The following is a 23059-nucleotide window of genomic DNA, read 5'->3' as shown; positions in this document are numbered from 1 at the left end:
GGAGTCTAGAGATTAACTAAATATTAACTAACAAAAAAACCCATACAGCTGCGGCCCTAAAAGCAATTAAAGACGCTCGCTCCTCCATCAAACGCCTCCCTGTGAAACAAACCAGAGAATGAGCTAATAATATTTAGACTTCCCATGCTCCAAGTGCATGTTGAAGGTTAGTACAGAAAATCTCTTAAAGGGGAAGTGTGTGAGAAAAGCATACTGCTCCATACACCATGTACACTACCGGTCAAAAGTTTGGAATAATTACAGAATAATATGTTCAGCAAGGCTTTTATTTTTGCAATTTTAAATAGCCGTTTTCTATGTGAATATATGCGAAACTGTAATTTATTCCTGTGATCAAAGCTGAATTTTCAGCATCATTACTCCAGTCTTCAGTGTCACATGATCCTTCAGAAATCATTCTGATATGATGATTTTCTGCTCGAGAAACATTTATGATTATTATTTCTTAATATTTTTGTGGAAACTGTGACAGACTGCTATTCAAAAGATTAAAAAAAAATAAGAAATTAATACTTTTATTCATCAAGTACGCATTAAATTGATCAAAAGTTACAGTGAATACATTTATAATGTTACAAAAGATTCTATTTGAACTTCTGTTCATCAAGGAATCCTGCAAAAAAAAAAAAATGTATCATGGTTTCCACAAAAATATTAAGCATCAAAAAGTGACTTTTAAACATTTAAAAACTCTTAATTATTCAAACCATTTGACTGGTAGTGTATACTGTGCATGGAATACTACTATTTTTGTCATAATAAACAGCACTGCACTGGGCACTAAATCCCACAATGCAATGCGCTCGACTCTGCCTTCCATTTCCCATGTGACAAATAGTATCAGTCAGCAGTCACAGTTTAACCAAGCATTTATTTTATCAATAAACAACAACTGATTTGTCTGCAAAAAGGCATTTGTACACAAACATGAATGTATAATGCAAAATAATACTTTAAAAGAGGAGAACAGGATGACTGTCACTTGTTACATTAAGCACACAATGTGATGTCATGTGACTGTAGCATATCTGAAATGTTTATCATTGCATAATGCATACTATTTACATACTATCCCATGAGGCCACAGGGGAGGATTTGTGAATGGCAGTGAAGCGATGCAACTGATGCTGGTAGGTCACATGACAATGATAACACGGCGAATGTAGTACGTCTGGATTACATTTATGCTTATATTTTAGTGGTCACAAAGTAAGTACTTATTCAAAATATTTGGATGTTAAGGTTATTAATGTTGCATGTCAATTTACAATGCTACTTTGCCCATGTTAAATTCAAAATGAAACCCGTAACTGATGAAAACATTGGGATGTCAATTAATAAACACTTGCTGAAACAAACTATATGTCATTTTTTTAAAAAACAGTAATAAACCACAGGTACTTGAGTAACTCACGTATTGTTTTGATAAGTATGGAGAAATCAGTAGCCATGAAAGAAAACTAAAGAATAACCTTTTGAAATCACCGACCCTGGCCTTAGGTTTGTGTGCTTGAACTCTCCACTTCAGCTCGATACAGACTTGACAATCACCGCCACTAGAGTAAAAATTGATTCTGTAACAATAACATTGAATTCCATTTGCATTGAAAGTAATGCTGATAAACACCCAACGAATGCACTGAAAAACACATCAGCAGCTTCTTTCAACACGCAAAACGCATCGCTTATTGCCGTGCGTCACCCATTATCTTCAGCTGAACGTATTGATTCAGACAATGAAGGGAAATAATGTGTGTCTTCATTCAGCCTGTGCTCCTCTGAACACAATCCAAAACATCTACAAACACCTATAGCTTCATGATGTTCACAGACGAGGGTTTTGGTGCCGATTCTGGAGAATTCTGAGGATCGGAACGCACTATAACCTTGAAGATGACTAATAATGGAGAGTGAGATTCAAAAGGTATTCGCTGGGCAGTCAAACTTAATATGACAACACCATATGCACAGATGGGCCGCATATGGATCTTAAACTGAAGAACAAAGACGACGGCTTGGCCGTATGCATGCACGGGAATAAAGCAACAGCAAGCTGTCAACATATGTAAAAAGTACGGATACATGCATGCTAAAGTCTACACTAGAACGCTGAAAATCCCGATGCATCTCCATTATAAAAACAGAGTGAAAAATGCAAAGGTTGCAATCGATAAGTGGTGTTATTCATTTAAAGAAGGCCCAGGGCCTTGTGACCAAACTCCACTCAGAGAGGAGCGCCACCCTTCCAGGGCACTGGATGCTGCTCAAGTATGTAGATGTTGGGAAGCGGAGCACATTCCAGTCAATCACGGCCTGAAAGTGGCTACTGAGTAACGTCTTGCTTTAGGCTTGAAAATAAGGCAGAAACAAGGAGGGCGACTATTAAATAATGATAAAAGGGCAGCCTGTCATTGTGCCGTGATCCTGTCGAGAGGAAGTCAAACTCCTTGATCCTCTCCAGATACTTGACTCTCAGATTGAAGTGCGCACAGATTTCGCCATACCAAGAAACACTACGATCCTCCAGAAAAAGGTCAAACGCTACAGAAAATGACTTGCTTACTGTATGCACTTCATTTATCTCATGAAGGATATGAGATATGAGTTTCAGTGATTTCTCCACGGCCGCAAACCCCCTTTACTAGGGTAAAATCCTTGCATGTACAGCCTCAAGTAGTTAATTTCTTCTATAAAATGGCAACCAAAGTTCAATAAATAGTTAAATCTACTTATATTAATAATCAAAATAATTTAACACTCTGAATTCACCTTATAAAACAAAAAGAAAAATATCTTTTTAGCAGTTTTTGACAGCTATTAAAATAAAATGAGCCACTGCAAATTCATAAAACACTTCTGATTCTTATAAAATGACAAATCCTGGAAATCAAATCGGAAGTTGACCGATATTGATCATGATCATGAGTTTTGCCAAAAGATATCGCACTAATTTAGTTTTAAGTAGTGTTTTAAGTAGGGTTTTAAGTAGGGATGCACTGATATGAACATTTTGGCCGATACCGATAACCGATAATTCTTTATATTTGAAAGCCGATTGTATTTTCCTCTTTTTGAAGTTATTTCAATCATATATTTTAAGCAATTCAAAACCATCATGGCGGACATTTTGCATCTGAAGTGTCTCAGCTGAAGAAAATCCATAATTTATCGGCTTTAATGCCAAATTTTCTTATCGGGCCGATAATAATAACATAAAAAATAAACATATACTGTATGTCGGCTGATACCGATATGGTGGCCGATATATAGTGCATCCCTAGTTTTAAGTAGGGATGCACCAATGACAATTTTGGTTGATACCGATAACCGATAATTCTTTATATTTGAAAGCCGATAACCGATATATTGGCCAATAAATCTAAATCAAAATTTTTATATAATTTTTGAGAGCCTGATTACAAAAACAAAAGTCTCACCATTAAAAGTCATGTCCCAAGCACACAATTATAATGTTCTCATTATAATATTATGTAGCCTATATGACAGACTTGCGCTGTACGTTGCACTGTATTTTCCTTTTTGAAGTGATTTCAATCATATTTCAAGCAATTCAAAACCATCATGGTGAACAGTTTCGTATCTGAAGTGTTTCAGCTGAAGGAAATAATCCATTATTTATTAGCTTTAATATATCGGCCAAAATTTTCTTATCGGACCGATAACGATAACATTAAAAATGAACATATCAGGCGATACCGATATGGTGGCCGATATATCATGCATCCCTAGTTTCAAAGCAAAACGAACTATATTTTCTCATCATTCTCTGTGGAAGCATGGGAACACTAAAACACAAGGCATCGATTACACACCTAATGCATCTTTTTTTGTACTATAAAAGCTTCCTATCTTCATTGGGAAGTGAAAAAGGACAGAAAGAAATATGAAGATGCCCAGCAAGTCCACTTTATTCTGACCAACATCACTTAAACGCTCATCACATCATTACGATAACAACCTCTGAACTCATAAGAAAGAAAGAAGCTTGTTCAACATCAGAATCCTCCATCTTTGCATTGACAAACACAAAGAATCAACCTGTTAAAAAGAGCCAAACTAGTAGGATGACTTGCTTTATTTGCTTTCTAGTTTCCCCTTTCCTAAAATTGAGTGCTTTAGGTCACAGTAGTAGTTTGGAATGTAACATTCAGGCTAAACTTCACAATGAAGTCAAAATGATGTGATATTTCGCAACGTAGCTATCCAGATCTCTGGAACGGACCGAATTCCACAAGAATGAATCGCTTGGCTTTTATTTGACCGGTAATGCTAGTAATCAAGCTCTTGTTGACTTGCTTAAGCAACCATTTTAACTGAAGTATGAGGCGTGTGAAGAAAACTACAGTCTAATACTGTACAGCACAGACCCTGCAGCAGAGAGCACAGCTTACGCCCTCCACCACAAACTACATCAAAGAGCATTGTGGGTGGAGCGCTAACTTTCAATACATGGTGCAAATCTGTAGGCTTACTGTCAATCTGACTTCTCAAAGCTGATCGGGAAAACATAGCGTTTATTGCCAGTCAGACCATACTGATCTGATTTAAAGGATTAGTTCACTTCAGAATTAAAATATACTGATAATTTACTCACCCCCATGTCATCCAAGATGTTTGTGGGTTTTTTTTTCTTCAGTCAAAAAGAAATGAAGGTTTTTGAGGAAAACATTCCAGGATTTTTCTCCATATAGTGGACTTCACTGGGGTTCAACGGGTTGAAGGTCCAAATGTCAGTTTCAGTGCAGCTTCAAAGAGCTCTACATGATCCCAGACGAGGAATAAGGGTCTTATCTAGAGAAACCATTGGTCATTTTCTAAACAAATAAAAATAAAAACGTATATACCACAAATGCTCATCTTGCACTGCTCTACGATGCACCACGCATTACGTAATCACGTTGGAAAGGTGTTAAGTAGGTAGGACGAAAAACTCCATCTCAAACTTCAAAATCGTCCGACATCGTTGTTTTACCTTTTTTTGTAAAGCCCGTTTGATTTAATCTTCACACCTTCGCTTTATACACACATTTGCTCGGTACTTCCGCCTACGTTACACGTGACCTTTCCAACGTGATTACATAATGTGTGGCATATCACAGAGCAGTGCAAGACCACCATTTGTGGTTAAAAAGTATAGGGGTGTCCCCGACTACAGATTTCCATAGTCGAATCAGATTGCCTATAGTCACCACACAAAGATATAGAAGAAAATTTATAAAAACATTTCGGATTAATAAACCTAAAAAAAAAAATATACTGCAGATATGCATTTCACATGTCTGCAAATTAAATTAAATCGGCTAAATTGCCTGTGCGAGCAAGCTTTAACTCTACAGCGCAACATTGATGCACCGAAAAACAATCAAAAATTAATTTACAGAATTGAATTGGAACAGAATATACCGTTCTAATAAACAAAAATAATTTTAAAAAAAAATTAAATAATCAAGTCACAAGTGCAAAATGCCCAAAGTGCAGGGGAACATATAGGCCTATTCAAAACACAAGCCACAAATAGTTAAATTAGATAACCCAGAGTGATCAATAAATAAATTAAAATTAAAGAAATTATTAAAATAACGAAAGTATAGCCAGAATTGTCAACTTTGTCTTTTTAACGGCAGAGACTATAAACGCTAAACTGGAGTGTCAGTCTTTTTAGCTAAACATTCACAGCATCCAAAACTCAAATTAGAACTGGATGAAATGTTTTGAAATCACTTTTCCCCTACCTGATCGAAAAAAAATCCAGTCTTTGACCAAAATGACCAATCGTTTCGCTAGATAAGACCCTTATTCCTTGTCTGGGATCATGTAGAAGCTGCAGTTTGGACCTTCAACCCGTTGGTCCCCATTGAAGTCCACTATATGGAGAAAAATCCTGGAATGTTTTCCACAAAAAAAAACTTAATTTCTTTTCGACTGAAGAAAGAAAGACAAACATCTTGGATGACACGGGGGTGAGTAAATTATCAAGAAATTTTCATTCTGAAGTGAACTAACTAATGCAAAATTACAAATAATCAACATATCTAAAATAATATTCTTGCATAATACGCAGAATTCCTGAGAAATTATTTGCATCACATGAGCTTACTAATTATGAAATACTGCATTCTATTTTTTAAATAAAAAGAACATTATTTCACAATCTTTTCAAATGTGTAGTGTAACACATCTAAGAAATAAACTCTTATTTTGCATTTTTAATCCTATTGTGAGTAAGAAAAAGACCACTTTTGGAAGTAATATGTGGTTCAGTGGTAAATCAAGTCAACCATATTGCATTGTGGGATACAGTAGAGTATACTATGTGTATAAAAAATGTGTATACATGTTATATAGTGCAGGAATATATTATTCCAGGAACAAAGTGAGAAAAACGAATCTTGGTATCTTCCTCCAAAACATCTCAGATGTGTGATTGGATGGCAAAAAAAAAAAAAAAAAAAGTAAACACACGTCACGTGTCTTATGAAGCATCATAAAGCAATCAGAGAGACACACTGACCTCAAATCTACAGCCTTTAAACGCTCTCTTCCACATGGCATTCCTGACGGCCCCAAAAGCAACAGCCTCATGCAAGATTTAAGTTGCACATCTTAAATTTTGCACTTCTGTGTATGAATGACAGAAATGTTAACGCAGGCATAAGGCTTTTCTTTCCACTGGCTCAGTGAGCTGGAACACACACACATGCACTCTATTTTTCATTCCTTCTCTCTCTCTCTCTCTCTCTCTCTCTCTCTCTCTCACACACACACACACACACACACACACACACACCCTTTCTGGGTTAATAAGGCTGATGGAAATCTGCGTCTCCCCTGATGCGAGATCAATAAACAAATCAGTTTATTCTGTCCCGTTATATCATTACGCCGCTACGACACCGTCTTCTTTTATCTGATCAATACACCTCTGGGACTCGCATATGGTTCTGCCATTAACATCTACAATGCTAGAATTTCAAAAACCTCGAGTATTTCCGAGAACGAGAACAGACTCAAAGTATAATAATGGAAAATGACATCACTCGGGTCGCTTTGAGATTTAACTGTCAAGTTATTACGGCAACCGAAAGCAGTGACATATACCACGTTGACCTCTGATCTTTGCAGCCGCCTCTGTTGTTTTATTACACATCAAAGGACGCACATCACATGACCCACTGTATCTGTTATTAATTCCAATTGATCTTTAACAGCTGAGCATATTGCAAGCAAAAAGCTCCAGCATTAAATAACCGATCGGCAGCCTAATAAAGTCATAACACACGGCTGTTGAACTTGAACCCGGTGACCTTTCAGGCAACAGTGTCGTGGCTCGGTGTGATCAATACGAGGATGCAACACCTCTATCACGTTTGCATATGCAACCCTGTTCCCAGAGCTATAATGCCATGCTGGTTTCCACAGCACTCCGTTTCGAGGACCCGCAGTGTGCTCCTACATCAATTGTTGATGAAAACACACACTCTTTTCCCCCAAGATCACTGCTGCATGCAACATCCTACATGCACACAAAAGAGGAGGGTGTGTAAATATAGAGCAACGTGGACAACTGCCAACATTTATGAGAAATACATCGCTTTATTGTGTCCCCTCCCACTGCATATGACAGAAAGGAAAACAAATTCCTGTCCTGAATTCGGTCTCGGCTCGTTCGTCACGGTGAGCCCTACCTATCGGGGCTAATCCGGGTCTGCTGAAAGCAACCCCCCCGGCCCTGCCTGCGTCGCAAGATTGCATCTTTTATTTATCGCTGCTTGGCTTTATTTTTGCAGAGCATTCCATACTGGGATGCAATCAGCCAAGAAACCCTCCCCGTGCATGGAGGCTTGTCATTTCCCATCGCTGGAGCTCGGAATGAGGCGCACACAAAGGGGAAAAAAGCGAATCAAAAGCAGAGCTCCACGTAGCCTGTTGGAAAAAGGGCAAGAGCCCTTGATCTTCTGAGACAGCCAGTCCGTTTTTTAAGAGGCACCGGGCAGGGAAGACACACAGGATTGCTGAGAGCAGAATCCCATTTTGGCTGAAGGGTGAGGGCATAAAGCCCAGCTGAGGCACCGCCGGGCGACGGACGTGGAGGGGGGGGGGAATGGTCATGCAGAAAATTACACTTGCTGATTGCATTACAATTCAAATTAAGCAAAGGCACTAATGTGATTAAAATCTTGAATTGTTTCCAAAGGGTGGAGAGCCAGGGAGTTTAAAAACAAAAGTTGCACTTATAGTGCTGAATCAATTTCGCGACGCACGCTGACGTCACAAGGGTCAGCTGGAACGTATGCATATCATTAGGGGCCGTTTAAAAAAGAGGCACTGCGTCTTTAAATCGCCATTCCTCCCACCCCTTTCCCAAATCTTTTCCATTTAACAAGCAGTGAAAGAAAATAAAAAGAAGCTTTTGTTTCCCTTCCTTTTCGGAGGGTGACAGAAAGCTGAAAAGACACAAGCGAACATGAAAATGGGAACAAAGTGCCAATTTCAATAGGCTATTTGATATGCGCACCCACTAAATACAGCGTTTCGATGCTAAAACAGAGGCTGGTTATTCTTAGCGATAAAAAATAATCGCTTTTTTTTTTATGTTGACATGACAGCTCTACATCCAGCAGTTGGCCGACTTACTACGCCAATAACCCCCCCTCACGCTTTCACTTCAGAAAAATAAACAGACCAGACAAGCTTCGTACGATTTGACATTTCAACCGCCATACGTAAAAATACACGATTAATACGCGATTACACCGACTAAAGTTGAACCACAACACAAGATAGACGCGACAGAATAACGAAAAAGACAAGAAAATGTGTTTTAAACGCTGAATGGATCGAGCGACATCGAGCTCCACTTCCGCGCTGTTTATCTCGCGCAGAAACAAAAGCGCTACAATGTATTCAGAACGTTAATTTCCCACAACGTATCGATAAGCCGGAGCACTCGGCTATCAAAGTGAGAAATACGAAACGACATCCCGGAACCCTGTCGGGAGATTTAAACCCGTTGTATTCCTCCCTTTGTTCGGTGTAAATTCAATAGTCCCTTTCATTCGGCTCGTGTTCCTCTTTTAAACGACATTCGAACGTTTTCTCTCGACTGTTTCTGGGTGATGGTGACTGGAATAAATAAATAAAAATATTTTCCAAGCCGCGGGTTCACATCCAGCACTCACCGACTTGTAATACGTTGTCCACACAGCCGCTCTCCAGCAATGCGATGCCGCGTCGGAACGGTAACCGCGTCTCGTCCACGCTCTCCCCGCTGGACGCGCTCTCCTCTCCGCCCGTGTTGAACGAGGAATACATGCAGATCTCCCGTTCGCTCCTGGGGAAAGACCAGTACACGATCCGCCGCTGTACGGGCTCCGGGATGCGCTCGAAACGCTCCTCCACCCGTTGGAACGGCCACTTCTCCGCTACTTTCCGCGCTGCAATGTCCAGAAGCGATTCGGGGCTCTGGGTTTTGCTGGATCCCCCTTGGCCAGAACCCGAACCGCCGCATACTGTTCCACCGGCTCGCTGCCCCTGTCTACATGTCGTACTATACCCGGGTCGGCAGCAGAGCCGTTTAGCTGGGGGCTGCTGAACGCGCTCCGCCATGATCGCACTGCTTTAACGGCAAGGGCGGAAGTCGCCGTACTATATAAACGGGATAAGGAAAGGAAAAGGTTGCGACGTGCATCGATTGTTCGCCGTGTAAGGACAGCCCGGACTTATTTGGTCAAAAGGGCGGGGCTTCGGGGCCTTTGTGTAGACAAAATAAGAAAGGGGCGTGGCCTGTGCGTCTGGTGCCGTGCTAAAAAAGGAATGGGAGGCGGAATTCTCGCACGTCGGCGAATCCTTGCTGGAGTCATAATGAGTGTCATAAGTTCACAACAGGAAGAGGCACGAGAGGTTGGAAAAGCTCATGGTTTTGTAGCTGTCCACAAACTAATAAAGGAAATATCATAGGGATTAGAGGACATTCTAAATGAATAAGGATAAGAGATCAGCCCAACACGTGATACATTTCTGTAATACCGAAGATGTTACCTATCCATTTGAACACAGGAAACAAAGGTATATTATAATGAAAACTTTTATGCAAACTAAACCAAAACCCCGTTTTTTGGTAACATTTGGGTGATTGGGACAGCACACATTATCATTCAGTGTAAGCATATTTATTACACAAGTTAGTTCATACTTTAATACAATTTCCTTTTTCTGTTCATGATTATTAAGAGTCCATGTTTATTTCTGTCTCAACTTTATTTCTTAATGTTTATAAATGCATCCGCAATACAGTACAAACTGTAATTGAGGTAGAAGAAGTCCAAAAGTCTTTGAAAAGTGTAAACAAGTAAGAAAAAAATGGTTTATTACATAAAATTATGCAAACAGACCCAAAAAAAGGTTGGGAAAGAGCATACAATAGTTGCGTCCCAAATGACACACTATACACTATGTACTTATGCGCTATGTACTCAACTGTGTAGTGTATGAATTTTATAAGGTTATTTTGTCATTCACTGTTAGTCTTTTAGCCCCTCCCCCTCCGCTATGTTATTAAAAATGTGACAGTCAAGTGCATAAGTTGTGTCCAACATTCCACACTTTGTTTTTTCAGTTAATTAAGTGCATCGTCTGGGTATTTAAAGTGCGCAACACACTACTTGCACTATTTATACTACACAATGTCATAGAATAGTGCATACTGTAAGTATGTGAATTGAGATGCACCTAATGGTTCTCTATTGCAAGGTTAATCACATTCTTAAAGGCACAATATGTAATTTTCGCCTCTAGAGGTCGCTTATTCAAAACAAAGGCGTAGCTTCATGACGCTTTAATTTTGCAGAATGATGGGAAATGTTGTCTTCACGTCTACAGCCGGTGGAAAAGAGTCAGGACGGGACTCGGGCAGAAATAATGTTCATGAATGAGATTATTAACATTAGTGTAGTATGAAGCAGAGCAGGTCTGAGTGCTGTGCGAGCAGAAACGAGGCCGCTGGAGCGATTGCTAATGAGAGATGAGCGCGACACGCATCTCGAGAGCAGTGGAGCTTTTATTATGCCGCAGTCGCTGCTTCTGCTTCTTCCAGTCATGCGTATGTGGGGTAAAGCAGTGCTGTTTATCATATTAGATACATTTGTGTTCGTTGAAAATTGTAATAATGCTACTCTGCGTTCACTTGGCGGTTACTATGAGACACTTGTTCACATAAATGTGTGTTGGCAGTGTGTGTACACAACCACCCTATAATGAACGACGTCTCCCAAGCATTTTAGGTATTCTGTAGATGGATGGATTAATCCATTTCCTCCCTAAATCTGAGCCACTGAAGAAAAAGTGGATTACTTTTGTTTTAAAAGAAAATGCTCCCTCAACTCTACTGAAATTAGTTTATGTCTGCATGAATCATTTCACACCGGACTGCTTTGTGAACGAATGTCAATACAAAGGGACAAAACAAAACAGAGGTTGTGCTAAAAAGTTGTTACTCGAGGATAGATGAGTAACTGTTCGTGATCCAGCTTACAGTCTCCAGAGTGACACGGTGAGAGCACTTTATTACAGTTCATTGGAGTTGATTTACGGATATAAAGTTTACCAGTTTATTAAGCACCACCCAAAAAGGCATAAGGTCTTTATATATTTGTTTACTGTTAGTTGTAACGAGTGTTTCTGTGTACTTCGCTGTGTATGTTGATGATAATGCAAGAGAGAGAGAGTTTATGGATAATATTTGAATGCACACTTGCACTGTTTTATTCAGCTCTTACAGTGATTTTCTAGAGTGAAAACATATTTTGTGTGAAGTACAATAAACGTTATAAAACTCATAGGTAAACTGGCTTGTACTAATATAGTGGATAAAAACAAGAAGACAATATAAGTTATAACCGTAATTAAACTAAACTATACCTGTTCTATCTCCATGCAGCATATATTCACAGTTTCTGACATAGTGTGTCCTGACTGACTCCTGACACCGGAGAATCAGCTCTTGAAGCTCCGCCCTCTTAGGCCGAGCGCACCAGCTCATTTGCATTTAAAGGGCACACACTGAAACGGCGTGTTTTTGATCACCCCCAAAAAGTGGCAGTTTTAACATGCTATAAAAAATGATCTGTGGGGTATTTTGAGCTAAAACTTCATATACACACTCTGGGGACATCAGAGACTTATATTACATCTTGTAAAAGGGGGCATAATAGGTCCCCTTTAAACAATAAGACTTGCTCTGTTGAGCTATATAACATGATTAGTTTTCTGTCGATGAATGTATCCAAACAGTTGCTCATATTATGTTTAATAAAAGACATAATATATTAAAGTGTCTTTGGTGTTTCCAAACGAGAAATCGAGGGTAATGCCGGCATGATGTCATTTATAGGCGACGCACAGACACGGTCTGTGTCCTGGTTAAAATTGCTTGTTTCTCTGGATTTAAACATTCTTGGAAACATTTGGGATAATGTATGTACACAAGTCAACAAAATATATAACACTGTTCTGGTGTTTATTGGATATTTTAATCCAAAAATCTTACATATTTAAGCACTGTCCCAATCACCCAAAATCATGCTGTCCCATGGGACAAAATAAAAACAACCAAATTCTGAAAATAGAAACTTGAAATTAACACATTTGTACTGATTTTGTTGCAGTAGTGCATCATATTCATGTTTGTGTAAAATAGTAGTTATGACCTTATTAAGAGCTACACTCTAAAAAAAATGCTTAAAAACTTTATTTTTGTTTAAAAATGACTATATGTCTGGCTTAAAATAAACCCAAAATATGTTGGAAATTAAAAATCAGACACATAATTACTAGAGGCAACAATAATAATCAAAATGTGAACATTTATTAATAAGCAATTTAATAAATGTTTATTATTTAATTATCATTCATTAAACATATTAATAAATGTTCATTTCCAACATACTTTGAGTTCATTTTAAGCAAGCAATACAGTCATTTTTAAACAATAGTTGAGCTAAATAAAACTACCCAGCAGGTTGAGCAAACATTTAACCCAACTGCTGGGTCAGAACAACCCAATTGCTGGGTTTGTCCATTTTTTAACCCAACTTGGGTTAAAGCTTATGTCATTTTCGTCACTTCATGCATTTCAGGGTCAACTTCCTGTTTGATGCTTGCCCCGCCCACCTACATGATGTCAGACCAATGAGGGCATCCAATTTTGATTATGTGGTCTCAAGGCTAGAGCTCAGCAAAATAAATATATAATTATTTATTTATTTATTTCAGATAACATATTTGGTTTTATTTCAACCTTTAAAAAATAAAATCTTTCTCTCAAAACTTCTGTATAACCCCTGACTTAAAGGGAATGTATAGGATAGGGTGAATTCAGGTTGATTGGGACACTTTTTGCCATTGAGATGACTGGGAAAAGTGTCCCAATAAACCTGAATTCACCCCTACTTGATGTTCCCCAAAACTATGGACATTAATAGATTTTTATTCTAAACAACGATCCCAAATTCTGATCCAAAACTGTTTAGTTGACCTTGATATATTTGGTATTGGATCGAAAAGAAAATGAGTGGAATTGCTCATCATCCCTTTTATAAATATTTCTTCCCTTGTTCAAATGTTATCTTTTATGCTGCTTTGCTAAACGCTTCACAGCTAGATAAATGAGATCTATTCATCTTAAATGTGCAGTGTAAAGGGTTTGCTCCCAATTTCAACGGATCAAACGTATGCTCAGAGAATTATCCTCCACACATCCTGAAGGTAAATCCATGCAAACTTTATGCCACATTTTAGGAGTCAATCCGTGTCTTTGATATTTCACCTGTTTTAACTCTTATCTTTGCTGCAGTTGCGTGGATACACGTTCATATTAACTCCAGTCCATGAGGGGTAAAGTCTTTTTCATTTTCATTCCAGGTGATTCCTTGTACTGCGTCTGATCCAGTGACAGATCTGAAGACCACAGCAGGTGTCTGTGATAAAACTACAAAAGAAGAACTTACCACCTAACGAGAAAGAGCGCTAATTTAATTTCATGCAAGAGTCTCACCGGTGATATTAAAAAGTGTGGCCTCGGGGTAAGTTTAATTGATTGAGAAATGTGATGTAACTAATTGCAACTCATTGGCGGGATGTTGTAATCTCCAGCCGATCAATGCAATGCATTTCAGATTAGCGTCCGCACAATTTGAGCTTCCCTCATCTGTCATTTCAGATTTTTTAATGGACACATGCAGCGTGGCATACGGGTGCCGTAGCGTTTAGTAGACCGTGTTTTTGATGAAAGCATGTGGTTCAGTTGAATATTTCCAGAAATGAACAACGCTTGTTGTTTAAACTATTAAAAGTTTGTTTACATGATATTGTAAAAAAATTTTGGAAGCACATGCACTGCAATAAGACCAGGCACTCTTAGAAAAAAAAAGGTTCAAAGGGGTTCTAAAACTCTAGGGTTCTTGACTGAATTTTAAAGTCCCTCTGTGGTGAAAATCAAGTTTTTAATGTTGTTTATATGTCTATGTGGTGTTTTTAATATGCTTTAAGACAAACCATGTGCAAATTCATCAGTCAACACCATTGCTGAGTATTTTCTCCTTAAAGCTGCAGTGAATCACTGACGTCACAAACTATCTTGTAACCAATCACATCGTCAACGAGTGGATCTCTGAGCTGGTGCGAGTGAGTGGAGGCGGGGCTAATTTGCATATTCATAGTACAGCGTATACTAAATGAGGCAAGGGTGTAGAGTTACATTCAACTATTTTAAGACATGAAGACATTTTTTTCAAGGAAAAAATGTTTAAATATGTCATTTTGGTGAATGAAAGATGAGTTTTAATGGATAAAATTATTGACTACAGGGGGACTTTAAATAAATCTTTATGCCAAAAAGGTTCTATATAAGGAGAAATGTCTTAAAGTCCCCATGAAATCAAAATTGAACATTTTTGGCTTTTAGTATGAATATGTTAGCCTCACTGTAATATCTATAAGGTGGTGTGCTCCAAAACAATGACAAAATTTGCATTTAGAAGATATAAGTAGTGTTGGGGAAAGTTACTTTTAAAAGTAATGCATTACAATATTGCGTTACTTAGTTACTTTTTATGGAAAGTAACGCGATACATTACTTTTGCGTTACTTTTTCTCACCTGGGCTGGGCTTGCTTGTTTGTTTTTTAATAACAACAAAAAAGTTCTATTTTTGACGAATGTAAAGACCCTTTCGCACCAAAAGTGAAATGAATAAGCTTCAGGCTGAAGGAAATGTAATGTTTGCTATTAGTATGGTTGAATTGGATCATTGAAGGTCAGCATCAAAGACATTTGTTAATAAAGTGAGATTAAATACATAAAGTACATTTGTTTAATTTAATGTATTTAATTATTGCAGATTTGTGTAATATTCTAAGATTACATTGTGCAATATTCTGTTTTTATTCATTTTGAGGGATACTGAGGAATTCGTGCAAGTGAGATGAGTAAATTAGAGATGTAAATTAGAGATGAGTAAATTAGCTAAGCTATTCAGACAGTGTAAATATGCTTTCCATTGAGGCGAATGAAGTCTGGTTTCACGTTAGCGTCATGCAAACTGCCACAGAGAAACAATAGCACAGAGTGGATCATATGTGCGAGTCGGCGCTGACCAGAAAACGTATCGAACCCATCTGAATTCTGCACAGAATGTTATATTTCAAAGCGATATGGAGGAGATCAGGAGGAGAAACGGTTAGAGATAGGAGGAAACTGCGGCTTTAGTGAGTTCAACAGCTCTGGCCGAACTGTGATATAAACAAAACGCTATTGGCTGTTTTTAAAAAGGGGAGGAGCTGTTTGATATGTCCCGTCCTGTCTTCCTGTTTCAGTGGAAATTACGTCAACACATTGAATAATGCTGCACATTTCAAGGCACTTCAGTGGGACTTTAATGTAGAATTCAGAAACCCTTGTTATTAGCGACACCGGTGGCTGTTAAGTGAACTGCAGCCAGCAACTTACTGCTCGTGCACACGTAACGTACGAGAGACTGAACGTGATTCAAGGCCCTGATATACTCACTGTGAAGTTCTTTTTAGTTCTGCACTCAGAAGTTGGAAATACATTTGCAGTGATATACTTTTAACGAACAGGTTTAACGGCGCCATCCACGCTGCTGAGAGTTACGTTTAGATGTTAAAGCTCCGCCCTCTTCTGTAAAGGGGGCCGGGAGCAGCAGCTCATTTGCATTTAAAGGGACACACACAAAAACTGCGTGTTTTTGCTCACACCCAAATAGGGGCAAATTTGACAAGCTATAATAAATGATCTGTGGGGTATTTTGAGCTGAAACTTCACAGACACATTCTGAGGACACCAGAGACTTATATTACAGCTTGTGAAAATAGAAAATCAGATATAAAATCTAATTAGTTTGTCCATATAAAATCACTGTAAGCTGTCTTAGCAAGCAATGTGACATTCAGGTGTTGCTTTACTCTTGAAAAGTTCAGGTTGCTCTGTCATAGAGGACAAACTTTTATTCATGCATATGGAATTCTATCCTGGATAACTGCCCTCCTAATTAGGATAATTGATCAAAGGATCCGTACAGACTTGGCCAAAACAAATCTGTTTGATCTGACAACATTTTGGCATCATGTAAATGACAGCTGGCAAAACAGAGAGTCGAGGGATTTGGACCGGCCTGAGTCCCCTGTACTCTGATCTTTCCCATGTTTTTAATTATACAGACACACATATATTCATCAGAGCAAGACTATTTTGCTGGTATTAAACTCTAACACTTTTTGTTTTACTGTTAAAGTGTGTCGACGGATTTACGACGGCACTGGCTCTCGTTTCATGTCAATTTCAGCATGACAGGCGAAATGTCACATGTGCAAGCATAACTATTTCAGGGATAAAACAGCATTTGTTCATTTGGCAAAACTTTTATCCAAAGAGAAGTTCAAGTGATTAAAAGAATAGTAACTAACGAGTTCATTATTTTCTCACTCTCATGTTGTTCCAACAAGCCTTTATGCCTTGCTTTTTTCTCTGATTCTGTGAATATTTGTGAGTGTTTATGTTCCTCCTTTTCATATAGTGTTCGCATATGCTCGAAGTCAAATGATAGCTTTGGTGTGTCATATTTAGTTAGAAGACTCACTGACATTAAACCTATATGGCCGTCTTCATGGGCCATATATAATATAATATAATATAATATAATATAGTGTAATATTGATTTAAAGTTGCAATGATTAAACATAATGCAAAACAAAGTTTCAAAAATTACCTGTTCTACCTGTTACCTTATTTTTTTATATGTTTTTATTTTATTTTTATTAATATTTTAAATTAGCTTTTATTTTTAGATTTCATGTTCATTTTAGTTAATTTTTTTCTTTGTAATTTTACTAAACTTTTGTCATTTTATTAGGTTTTGTTGTTGTTATTTTGGTTACATTTATTTTTATTTCGTTTTTATTTATTTTTTTTCAGTTAATAATTTTACACAGCAAAATCCCCAGAGGGGAATAAAATAAACTCTGCGCAGAGTACATATGGTCCCTCTCTAAATAGTGTTAAAGTAACACTACTGAAGCAGAGTTAAAGTTAATGAGATAATTAAGCGATTAATTAAGTGATGTTTCAGTATTAGTGATGAACACCTGCTGTTAACAAGCAGAAAAGAGAAACACAAAAACTACAATTGACTTTAACTTTGTTTCAGGGTTACTTTAACACTATTTAGAGAGGGACCATAGGTACTCTAAGCGGAGTTGATTTAACTCTGGGGATTTTGCTGTGTAGTTTCAACTTAAACTAATTTCAGTTTAATTGCCATGGAAACATTTTTAATTTCTGTTATTTCTGCTGTGATTATATCAAACCTGCTTGTTTAAAAAAAAAAAAAAAAAAGTTGTTAACAGAGACTGGGAGTACTGATTTATTAAATTAACCTCAATTCTATATTTTCTTCAATTTAAAAGATTTTCATTATTTTATTATTTTTATTAAAAGGATCCCAAAATAGGTTGGAAATCAAAAATCAGACACATAATTACTAGAGGCAACAATAATAATCGAAAGGTGAACACTTATTAGAAAGCAATTTAATAAATGTTTAATTATTATTCATTTAACATATTAATAAATGTTCATTTCCAACATATTTTGGGTTCATTTTAAGCAAGCAATACAGTAATTTTTTAACAATAGTTGAGTTACATAAAACTACCCAGCATGTTGGGCAAACATTTAACCCATTCACTGGGTTAAAACAACCCAATTCACTGGGTTAAAACAACCCAACAGCTGGGTTAAAACAATCCAATTCACTGGGTTAAAACAAACAAATTGCTGGGTTAAAACAACCCAACAGCTGGGTTAAAACAACCAATTCAATGGGTTAAAACAACCCAATTCGCTTGGTTAAAACAACCCAACAGCTGGGTTAAAACAACCAATTCAGTGGGTTAAAACAACCAATTCACTGGGTTAAAACAACCAGTTCAATGGGTTAAAACAACACAACAGCTGGGTTAAAATAACCAATTCAATGGTTTAAAACAACCCAATCGCTGGGTTTGTCCATTTTCAACTCAACTTGTTGTTTTTAACCCAGCATTTTTAGAGTGTACTGTAAGTATTGCTTGAGTCTATTGGTCAGACCTGCTCTTAAAAACAAGAGAAGGGGACAAAAAAAACAAGCTAATTTTGCTGCAACAGAATGCAAGCCGAAGCTTCTGAGCATTGTGGGTATACCAGTAACATTTTGCATTGTTCCCAAATACCTGTGTGAATCTCATTAGCATCCAGTAACCCCTCCTGGTGCCGAGCAATCGGACCAGCGCTGTCATATCTCTGTGCACTCGCATCACGCTGGGGAGAAAATGTATGGGCCTCATTTTGAATATCTTTATTATTGTTCCATCTTGCCCTGCAGACAGGAATATGGAGCAGTTATAATGACAGAAGCTATTCTCCCTGCGTGTGCCACTGTGAGGGGGCAAGAGAGGGCATTGATTTATACTCTTAGTCACACACACGTGCACATTTCAGACATCCGTCTTTGCTTTTGCAATAACTTAATAATGCACATAATAATTCAGCTTTTAAAGTGAACCTATTATGCTTTTTTTTTAAGTCTTGATGTTGTTTTTGGGCTCTACTAGAACAGGTTTTCCTGCTTGATTGTTCATTATTTTCCTCATATTCTCCATTGTTCAGCTCCTCTCTTCCCAGTCTGTGAGTAACGCTCTGTTTAGTTCCTGTCTCTATAAAGCCCCTCCTTCTGAAAAGCACAATGTGCTCTGATTGGTCGGCTGGAGCAGTGTGTTGTGATTGGTCAATCACTTTGAGAATTTTTGGGAAATGCCCCGCCCCTTACCATAACCGTGAGTTTTAACCAAAGACTTTATATATAGAAAAATGGTGCACTCGCATTATTATTATGAATGGGAGAAAGTGCAACGCGCAAAATGGCGGAATAAGTCCCGCCTTCTAAATAAGAGGCAATCGCCGATTGGTAAAGTCGTCGCGTCACTGCAGCGGCCGTTAAAGCTCCGGTTCCTATAGAAACAGTCAGACGCGTGCTCCCTATAGAGACACGCACTATAGGATTAGCTTGATCTAGCCTGAAAAATTCAGTTTTTTGTCATGATTCGAGCGTTTAGAAACAATTGTTATCAGATTTTATTGATGCTTCCCCATTCGAAGAGATAGGAGCTGCACTTGCATGCCTAAGAGACATTTCAAAGATGGCCGCCGAGTGAAATGACTTGTCTTAAAGGGATAGTTCACCCAAAAATGAAAATGCTGTCATCATTTACTCACCCTCAAGTTGTTCCAAACCTGTATACAATTTCTTTATTCTGCTGTGCACAAAGGAAGATATTTGGAAGAATGTTTGTAACCAAGCATATCTCGCCCCCTGTTGACTACCATAGTAGGAAAAAAATACTATGGTAGTCAATGGGGGGCGAGATCTGCTTGGTTACAAACATTCTTCCAAACTAACTCAACTCAGGCCCCGCCCCATTATTTTGCATATGCCCTGGGCGGGAATTATTTAAATGAGGAATATTGTGATGAGTTCGATCCCGTAAAACAGAACACTTTTTTTTTTTTTTTTGATCTTTTTTAAATTTTGGGGCAAATAATGACTTGAATTTCAGTCTGTTTCTTATGCAAAGCTATTGTATTGACTGAAATAAATTATTTTTCAAAGTTAACAGATTATTTGAGCACATATTACAAGAAAACACTATTTCAGTACTTCAAAATTTCATGTTTAATTCGATGTGTTACTTACCTTTGTAATTATTTGTGAAATTTAATAGCAATTTCTGATTGAAAAGTAAATCTTGCACTACAAATGTTTCATGTGTGGACTACTTTTAAGATTTGTCCTTTTACAGTCCCTTTCATTGCACAGAAGAGCAACTTTCTGCTTTTTTGCTCCAAAGAAGAAAGAAACAGGTTTGAACATGAAATAATGAACAATGTCTTTACGATTAATATTGTTTTGGCTGCTTTTATTTAAATAATTTGTTTTAGTTCTTTTCACCGTAATCAAATAAGAATCTAAAATATGTTAATATATATATATAAAAAATAATTCCTTTGTTCATGCATGCTTCCAAAAGCAGCAAAAATTTCGTCTGTTTTTACACGAGATTCCAGAGCAAACGGCATTTCACAATGTACGTTTTCCATTCAGCCTTTTCCCTTTCTGTACGGAAAGCTATTTCTATCTAGCGCCATTGTCCTAATTGTTACACGCCAATGAATAGTTCTTTTTATCATGCTTCTTTTCCATTCTTAAGCTGGCTTTTTACATGGCCTGCTCCATCCCTGCACATGTACCAAAAAAATCTATTTAGCCCGAGTCATTTCTTTCCCTTGCTGGAGACTGCCACGGCGAGAGATAACTAACGACACTTCTGCCAGCACCTAGGGATTCTTTTATGCCAGGCTCATTTGCATTCTGATTAGTATGCATGAAATTTCTCACTGAACTTTAATACCCTAACTGCTGCATAATACACTTTAATGAGCATAAAAGTGAGCTTGACAATTAAAACTCACATTAATCACTAAATGCTACACTCATGGAGGGGAGGGAGGGTGTTGTTGGGGGTGTTGGGGAAGGGCTGTGGGTTCTGACGGCCGGGCGACGGTGCGAAGGGGGGTGGAGAGAGGTGGAGAACCACCAATTCAATGAAGAACCAGCAATCGCTGCATCTCTACAGGAATCGAGTGCAACAGTCGAGTCCCGGGGTTCTGACGATTTGTGCTACCAGCATCATATTCATGATTTATTAACGTCCATACCTACCCCAAACCCTAAACATACCCTTAAAACAATGCAAATATAGTGTTGGTAGCATAACCTGATTAATCGTCAAGACACTGGAAGTAAAAACTTCCATAGGGAAATTGATTATTAACGATAACTTATAAACCTTTAAAGACAGGCCTATTGTGAGCTATAAGGGTGTTAATCAAAAGTATTTTCTTCTGTTGAAGCTGTCAGTCTGCATTATTTGAACCTAGTTTTAAAATAATCTTGTTTAAAGGATTAGTTCACTTTCAAATGAAAATCAGTAATTACTCCAAGCTTTACTCACCCTCAAGCCATCCTAGGTGTATATGACTTTCTTCTTTCTGATGAACACAATCGTTATATTAATAAATATCCTGACGCATCTGAGCTTTCTAATGGCAGTGAACAGGACCAATGAGTATGAAGCTCAAGAAAGTGCATCCATCCACCATAAACGTACTCCACACGGCTCTGGGGGTTAATAAAGGCCTTCCAAAGCGAAGCGATGCGTTTGTGTGAGAAAAATATCCATATTTAACAAGTTATAAAGTAAAATATCCAGCTTCCACCAGACCGCCTTCCGTATTTCTTTAGCAAGAAAATGTAACTGACGTCGTGTCAGTTTAAACTTTTTCCATAAGTTGAATAGGGAAGGCGTAGACTACACTTTCTTCCTAAGTTTGGCAGTTTTGTGGAAGCTGGATATTTTACTTCATAACTTGTTAAATATGGATATTTTTCTTACACAAACGCATCGCTTCACTCCTTTATTAACCCCCCGGAGCCTTGTGGAGTACGATTATGATGGATGGAGGCACTTTCTTGAGCTTCATACTCATTGGTCCCGTTCACTAACATAAAGCTCGGATGCCTCAGGATATTTATTAATATAACTCTGATTGTGTTCGTCAGAAAGAAGAAAGTCATATACACTTAGGATGACTTGAGAATGAGTAAATCTTGGAGTAATTTTCAATTGAAAGTGAACTAATCCTTGAACTGTGGAATTTGTGGAGAGAAACTACATTACCCATGATTCTGTGCAGAAAATTCCACAATCAGAGAGCTGAAACAAGCAAAATGAGCCAAAAGTGTTCTTTAGCTCCGCCCACTTCTATGAAGCACTGCAAATTATGTAATTGAGTCCTTCTCCATATGCTCTCGAAATTCTTAAATACTTAAATATATATATATATATATATATATATATATATATATACACACTCATACACACACATATTTTGCAATAAATGTAAAATATACACTCTACTAAAAAATGCTGGGTTAAAAACAACCCAAGTTGGACAAAGTGATTGGGTTGTTTTGACCCAGCAGTTGGGTTAAATGTTTGCCCACCGTTCATTTTAAGCCATGCCATATAGTCATTTTTAAACATTTAACCCAACCACTGGGGTAAAACAACCCAATCACTGGGTTTGTCCATTTTCAACCCAACTTGGGTTGTTTTTAACCCAGCATTTTTTAGAGTGTAGTTTATATAAATATAATCAACATACAATGTCCCAGACAACTTTTTAAATTCTATTTAGACACTTGTTAACATCTGCCTTTTTCAAGTCTATTCACAAGAGGGTATACCAATGTATTTTATGTTGTGGAATAAAACATTAAAATATCTTGAGCTTCAGTTCACCACAGGTTTTATTATAGGCCAAAAACGAAAAACCCAAGGACTTTTTAT

The 23059-nt window shown here is 37.7% G+C and overlaps 1 protein-coding gene and 1 long non-coding RNA gene across 2 annotated transcripts in view; one reads left to right on the top strand and one right to left on the bottom strand.

Annotated features, from left to right (window-relative positions):
- Positions 1-9748, bottom strand: part of zswim6 (zinc finger, SWIM-type containing 6) — an 88124-nt gene extending 78376 nt beyond the window's left edge. Inside the window, exon 1 of the mRNA XM_051908619.1 lies at positions 9222-9748. Within this exon, the coding sequence (XP_051764579.1) occupies positions 9222-9648 (427 nt within the window). The 5' untranslated portion in view covers positions 9649-9748. The remainder of the gene's footprint in view (positions 1-9221) is intronic.
- Positions 9749-9878: 130 nt separating this feature from the next.
- The window catches only part of LOC127520501 (uncharacterized), a 28893-nt gene continuing 15712 nt past the window's right edge, over positions 9879-23059 (top strand). Inside the window, exons 1-2 of the long non-coding RNA XR_007932137.1 lie at positions 9879-10107; positions 13960-14120. This is a non-coding gene — a long non-coding RNA (uncharacterized LOC127520501). The remainder of the gene's footprint in view (positions 10108-13959; positions 14121-23059) is intronic.

This window comes from Ctenopharyngodon idella, chromosome 10 (genome assembly GCF_019924925.1).
Source record: "Ctenopharyngodon idella isolate HZGC_01 chromosome 10, HZGC01, whole genome shotgun sequence".
NCBI lineage: Eukaryota > Metazoa > Chordata > Actinopteri > Cypriniformes > Xenocyprididae > Ctenopharyngodon > Ctenopharyngodon idella.
The sequence above is the reverse complement of the archived record's forward strand: the minus strand, read 5'-3'. Positions and strand labels throughout refer to the sequence as shown.